We start from the raw sequence: 7,388 nt of genomic DNA on the forward strand, positions 1-7,388 counted from the left end.
TCTTCCAGCATCTTCTGGTATCTTCACACTCTAGATTCTGAAATCTGCCAGAACAATTTCAAAGTTGAGTAACTTCAGTAATCTTTTAGTTTTGTTCATCTTAGTTTAGGATGGTTGGTCATTTTGGCATTCATTGTTTGTTGTTTTGGAAGTATCATGGTGGCTGATGCAAACTTTTATATGTACTGAAGCATATATATGAAGGAGGCAGTATGATCTAGACCATTAGCTATCTAGTAAGCAAGTCAGATTACATTTCAGGACTTCAGTTTCTTTATATGTCAAGTGAACTTTCAACTAGATCATCTCAAGTTCCCTTCTTGCTCAAAAAAATTATATAATTCTGTGTAGCACCTAGTATTTGAAATCATATTCTCTAGTATTTTTTTCAATTTAATCATTTATTAAGTATTATATTCAAGGCACTATTCTAGACTGAGGATACTGTAATAGTCCCTGCACTCAGAGATCTTACGTGTTCGAACATAAGCACTTTTCTCAGGACCTGGAATGAAACCCAGGCTAGGTCCTGTGAAAATTGCTGGGTTCCTGAGTCAAGCTGAGTTCAAAGCTGAGCTGATACCATGAAGATCTCATGGGGGCATGGGCCACAAAAGTCAGATTCCAGACAGGAGAGTTCTAGGAATTCATACCAGGGTAGCACAAAACCAGATACAGTGCAGGGACGACGACTCAGTAAAGGGGTATGGTGAGTATGCAAGAGATGGAATTACTTTTTGACAATGAATTATGACCTTGCTAAGCCTAAGGTCGCTCTAATGTTTTTGCACAGAACACCCAAGAGATAAGAGAACAATGCTGGACATTGGCCAACAAATAGGTGGAACATGTCTCTGCTACATCCAGTGCGTCACACTATGCCTGGCTCATAGTAGGCACTTAATAATTATGTTTTGACTATATCCCAAACCTTTAGCACATGTAGAAAAACATTGACAAGGGCAGTGGCTGAGTTGAAAAAGTTAACTCCATTTGGCTAACCACTCTCATGGTTTCTCCTGTCTGGATTTGGATTTGGGCCATCACTCATTACTGGCTGTCAAGGCTCTGCTTATGAGGTCTGTCATAGTTCCTGAATTCTACAGTAGCCTTCCATGAAAAAGTCTGTCTTTTCATAGAAATCATAAGAAACTCAAAGGTTTGCAAAGTATATTACATACATGATCTCACTGGATCCTCACAACAGCCCTATGAGGTAGGTAATCCAGGTGCTGTCATGGGCATTTACAGATGAGGAAACATGTTGGTGGCAGGGGAGGAAGGGGGCATTAGCAAATGAGGAGGATCAGAATTGACTTCTGGTAGGAAGTAGCCCTCGAGCTGAGCCTTGAAGGAAGCTAGGGATTCTGTGAGGTGGCGGTGAGGAAGGAGTGCGTTCCAGGTATGGGGGAGAGCCTGTGTAAAGACTGGGAGAGGAGAGCTCCAGCACCTTATATGGGGAACATCAAGCAGGAGAGTTGGCTAGACCACGGACTGCGTGAACTTCCCAGGACAGGAGCTGTGGAGTTGCCTCGCTCGCCCCTTTAGCTTGTAAAAGTCTCAGGTTTGGTAAGGTTAGCTATCTTCCTAATCATTGTGTTGTGAGCTTTAGGGTCTACAATGTGCTTTCCACATTTTGTAACCAGCAGCCAGGTAGGTCATTGCACACCATCCTGCTGACACCACCAGATAACACAGGTGACTCCTGTCATTCAGAACATCACAGGCAAAAGGAATGTGATGTGTAGTTCCAGAATTGGTCTCACAAGGAGGAAAGAAACCTTTTCCTTGTCTTTTCTCGTCGTTGATTTTCCAGATATCTACTCCATAGAATGCTCATTCTTAATGCTTCCTACAGCTTTAACAAATTCAAGAAATAGTTAGCAGTTGGAAATGTGGGCTTATTTGGAAAGAACTTCAGATTTACTTTACTTTAAAAATTGTATGCTAGGCATATTTGCATGTGCTTTCATTTGCTTTTCTGGCCTACAGCTAGGGCTTCAAAGGACATCTGGTAAATATATTGGGGTCTCAGGCTACTCCCACTGTGGCACAGGCCTATATCCCATGACTTCTGTCAGAGGCCCAAGAGGGTAGAGAAGGGGTCAAAAAGGATGCATTTACCATTGAAATAATGACAAGGCGTTATCGCCGCCCCTGCCCAGTCCTTTGATGTATTTATTCTGCGTCCAAGATTTAAGGTAGCTTGTGGTTCAGCCTGCTGCATAAGACCTTTTATCCCAGGACACACAAAAAGATGCACAGACATACATAGAAAGCCACTGTATTTATAGAGTTTAGCCATATCATTTGGGAAATGACCCCCACCCACCCCAAAATGAATGGAATCAGGGGGTGGGTTGTTTAGATGCCCAAACAACTTTCCATGTACATAAACAGACTTCTCAGAACTGCAGGGTTCTGTCCAAAGGAATGTAAGCTCCCTGGGGACAGGCACCCTGTCCTATTTGTCTTTGTGTCCCCAGCATCTACGAAGTACCTTTACACATGCTTGGCACTTAAAAAATGCTTATTAATTTAATGGATGAGGTCTCACCAACTCTCCTTTTTTGTCAACACATTTAGTTCTGCAATCATAAACCAAGGCTTTGTTTGGGAATACTAACTCAGTAGCCTAGGCTTTCCTTACTTTTATGAGTGGGAAAGGCTAATGCAGCAGCCTCCCAGAACAACTCCCATGCCTTCCTCACTGTGGTAGCAGCATAGATTTTGCATGCACTCCACAGTTATCTCAACTCATGCTGTAGATCTGGGCATGGATTAAATCATATTCTCTAAGAGTGTGCTACCCTTCATTTTAATGCTCTCAGGCACTCTTCAGAATTAAAGGCTCTGAGCAGCAAATTACCTGTACAGGAAGTGGTTTGGTTATAATCTAAGCCAAGAAAAAGAACTAAAATCCAGCCAGTCCCAAGGCTATCACTGCACATCCTAGCTCCATGTTGCCCAGGCTTATTAGGATACACTGGATTGATCATCTTCCAGTCATACCATCAGATGCTGCCCTCATCAGTGAGGAATTATGAACAGGTGGGATCAGAGTAGCACTGTAAAACCAGTGATTTATTTGGTACAGCATGTCATCATGCTGCTAAGCTGCCCTGGTCCTTCCCTGGCCCCTTTCCCTTCCTCTTGCCCTAGATGAGGGGAAGATGCTTTGAACATATATCTGTTCCACCTGCAGGGTGCTCCTGCCTTGACCTTGCTGCTGAATTTGGGATTGGCCACCATGAACTCTGAGGATGCTGAAACCCAAAGAGGTCCTGCTATCACAGTGCTGACAGGCCACAAGGAACAGAGTGGAATCAAGCACCAGGGACGGGCACACGCTAAGGCCAACACCAAGAGTCAAAAGCATTCTCATCCAGTGATGGAACAGAAGTTGGGAACCCAGGCGTGGGCAGGATCCCAGACTGTGTAGGGAACAGGGCCAGCAACTTGTGATGGCTGGAACTCACTGTCCACCACCTCCTCATGGACTCTCGCTACTTGTGGGCCTAAGAGTATTGTATCTCAGGCAGAAAGCCAGGAATTGGGTGACCTGCCAGACAACCTTGGTCCAAGGCCATTGACACATGAGTTAATGAACTAACCTTAGGCCAAGTCCAATTTTCTCCATCCCCTCACCAGTACACACAGGCCAAGGGGCCTGCAAAGAGGCCCTGCTCTCCAGGGCACGCAGAAGACACAACACTCCTCCCCTGGACCAGAGCCAGGATACACAAGACAGGGAATGAGGGCCCAGACCACCAGTCGCTGGGGGTGGGGTTCCTCTGACAACCAAATCCCCTAAATACTTCTCTGCTATTACAGAGGCCCAATTCAGTTCCATTCCATAGACTTGTAGTAGATGCCTGCTGTGCCCAATGCACTATACTAGCTCCTGGGGATAGAGATGCAGAAACCAAGACAGACCCTGCTGTCAAGAAGTTTATTGTACCAGGGCCTCTAAGCTCTGATGAAACAAACCTTCACCGTGAGCAGTGGCTGGGGTTAGACCACCATTCTTCTGGGCAGTCATCTTTCAGCATCCCTACCAGGTTAGATGGAGTTACTGTAAACAGTCCTCCTATGGTGTCCTCATAGGGCTAACTTCACACACAAACACACACACACACACCCGTCCCCCTAAAATCCATTCTCTAGACCTCCCCCAACTCTGTCATGCCTTCTAGGGGAAGGAACCATGCTGTTTGACCTCCAATCCCTGTCTGTAATCATAATTCTATACACAGTGGGGCAACAAGGAGGAACTTGACCCCCACTCCCAACCCCTACACACAAAGTGGTACAGAGAAGGACCCATAAAAAGAACTCCTGGACCTCTGGAGACCCAAGGGAGCCCGTTTACTAACCGCTTTTTTTAAACTTCCTTTCAGACAGCAGGAGAGCAGGGTGGAGATGCATAGTTTAGATAAAAAGGTGGAAGTTCAGGGTCAGATGAGATAGACCAGTCTTCCTTTCCCATCCCCCCTGGTCTCCCTATCCAGTACTGGATTTCCCAATTCCATCACAATGCCTCTGAGGTTGAAGCTTGGCCCACTGAGGCTCTTGGATAATTCATCTTGATTCTTAATGAAGACCCATTCCCTTTTTCCCTTAGGATGGGACTGCCTTCTTTCCCCTTGGTAGCTTTCAGTACCTACTCTTACCAGCCCCTCTTACCCCAGAGGAAGGGCAGTTTTGCCTAAGATACTGCCTGGTTGGGGAATCAGAATGAGGGGACAATTGCCCTCAGGGTGCACGCAGTCTAGTAACTTGTGTTCTTAAATGTTCTGCATTCATGGAGGGTATTGTGTGTGTTGGTTGGGACTCTCCCTCTACCACTTCCCCCATGCATTTCCGCTACTAGTGAGTCTTGAGAATGAATTGCCTGCCAGGCAACCTTGGCCCAAGGCTACCGACCCGTGAGTTGATAAATTAAACCAAGACCAAGTCCAAATTCCTCCATCCCACCCAAGGTGATGCTTGTCATTTTAGCAGCCTCTTCTGACTCAGCCCCACAACACCAGCTCTGCACTGTCAGCTAGGAAACTATTCACGGTCACAAGGCACAGAGAAGATGTTGTGGGCTAGTGGTCTTGGGTTCAAGTACCAGTTGTAATAGTGGTCGTGTGACCGTTGGTAAGTCACTTAACACCTCCAGGTCTTGGTTTCTACATTTATAAAATGGAGAGGCCAATAATACATGCATTCCTTGCCTCCCATACCTTCAGGGTGATCTTGGGGAAAGTGCTTTGTAAGCCATAAAGGACAAGGCAAATGTTCTTGGGGTTTGCAGGCAGTAGTGGGTGGGGGGAGGGTTGTTCGGGTTTTGTAGGCTCCTTGGATGGGGAAGGCGGTCCACGCGTTTACAGAGATGAGCAGCAAGTGCCTGTCACTACCTGTGTGACTTTAGGCCAGTTAACTTCCTGGGCCTAAGTTTCCTCATTTGTAAAATGAGAGAGCTGAATTCAGTGGCCTCTGAGGGCCCTTCCACCTTGAGAGCTATGATCTCCTGGCAGAGTGAATGCTGTGGTTCACCTTGTCCTTTTGCTGTAATAGGATTAGGACTCTCTTGGTACCATTTAGCAGTTCCTAAATTCCTAAATTTCATCATAGATTCTTGTTCATAGTGAGCCACGATTGGGCTAAAGGTACCAACGAGTCTGATGAGGATGTCATTCTTAGAGGCTTGAAGAAGGACTCTGGAGACTGAGGAGATAAAAGCAGCAGAGACAGAGGCTGCACACCAGTAATATACACTGACGTGGGCTTAGTACACACACGCACACACACACACTCTCTCTCTCATAGGGGCCCAGGGCACACCTGTCATTGATGCACAAACATAGGAGTCCAGGTTTACACTCTAGTGATATAGGAGGGATGGAAGCCCAATGTACATACACCAACAGCATCGGGGCCCGGGACAACACTGGGAATACATACCAGTGACATGGACAGCATAGGCCCATGCACCAAGGATATTTGACAGTGACGCACAGATACAGAAACCCAGTGTCTATATACCAGTCTATACAGTCTATACAGACTGCCAAAGAGTCTATGATGTTATTTAAAAAAAACAACCTGGTCCAACTCCTTTTACAAATGAAAAAAAAAAAAAACCAAAAACTGAGGCTCCAGAGAAACAAAATGAATTGCCTAGGGTCCCCCAGCCAGTTAGTGACAGAGCTGAGGTGGGACCCTAGTTATCCTAAATCCCCAGAGTCCAGGGCTCTCTCCCCTGTGCCAAGGTACTTGATTGAATGAGATCAAGTGACAAAGTGGATGACCTCTATTGTCCAGATTGTGGGTGTGATGATGCTTAGGGAAGGTCACTTAATTGTCATCCCCAGGAGCTCCTTGGCCCCACTCCAGTGGGGCAGTCACTTACCTAGGCCTCGCCTCAGTTTTCTCTTTTGTGGAATAGGGTTAATCCCTGACCTTCCTGCCTTGCAGGAATTGAGGCAGCCAGCACTGTCTGAGCAATGTTTGCCATTGTGCCAGGAACACTCCTCAGCAAACATTTGCAGGATGTTTTTGGAACTGGGCTAATCCATAGCTTAAGCACATCTGAGCTGGGCAGATGTCAGGCTTCATCTACCTGGGGAGATTTTTCTTCAAAAAAATAAACATTTTATCCTCTGTGTTTCTAATTAATGAGACATGGACTCCCAACCCTCAGCCTCCTTCAGAGACAGGTTATGGGAAAGGAATGAATCAGTACCAACAAGTCTTTGCTAAGCTCTGCCTCAACACTTACCCCAGGATCATCCTGTGCACTGCTATCTCCCCCACACATATGGGGTCCATGCTTCATAACATTACTCTTTCCTGGAGATCATGCATTTCTCTTCTGTCTCCTCATGGTTCCCTGACACCAAATATACACAAATGAGGGTAACCTGTAGATGGGAAAATGGGAAGAAACCCAGAGCCATCCCCCCAAGGGAGCTCACATTCTGAAGGGGAGACAGTTCAATGACAAGACAGGAAAATCCATGGCGATGATCTGCTAGAAGGGTGCTGGAAGGAGCTTCAAGAACTATAGAAACAGGAGGCATTATTGTTATTATTACCCTTCATATGCTTCAGTACCACTTTAGTTACTGACCTTTCATCATTAGAGCTTCATTCCTTTGGGTTAAGTGTTGCCCTCTCCCACCTGCTTCTTTAAAAGATGGCCCCACCCCATCTGCTTGTGGAAAACCACAAACTGAGTCCCCTATAATAATACAGGGGGAATGAGTTTAGGGGAGGATTTCCTTTAATGCAGGAAGGGACTCAGAGCCAGGGAAAGGTTGGAGAATTGAGAGAGATCAGAAAAGTACTAGAAAGAGGCTGTGAGAGATAAAGGTGGGGAGGGCTAGAAATAAACACAC

The 7,388-nt window shown here is 46.0% G+C and overlaps 1 protein-coding gene across 1 annotated transcript in view; it reads left to right on the top strand.

Moving 5' to 3' along the window:
- Positions 1–5,306, top strand: part of PCGF3 (polycomb group ring finger 3) — a 124,405-nt gene extending 119,099 nt beyond the window's left edge. The window contains exon 11 of the mRNA XM_027836241.1: positions 3,206–5,306. Within this exon, the coding sequence (XP_027692042.1) occupies positions 3,206–3,442 (237 nt within the window). The 3' untranslated portion in view covers positions 3,443–5,306. The remainder of the gene's footprint in view (positions 1–3,205) is intronic.
- Positions 5,307–7,388: the final 2,082 nt, after the last annotated feature.

Source organism: Vombatus ursinus, unplaced genomic scaffold (genome assembly GCF_900497805.2).
Source record: "Vombatus ursinus unplaced genomic scaffold, bare-nosed wombat genome assembly UNPS02014818.1, whole genome shotgun sequence".
Classification (NCBI taxonomy): domain Eukaryota; kingdom Metazoa; phylum Chordata; class Mammalia; order Diprotodontia; family Vombatidae; genus Vombatus; species Vombatus ursinus.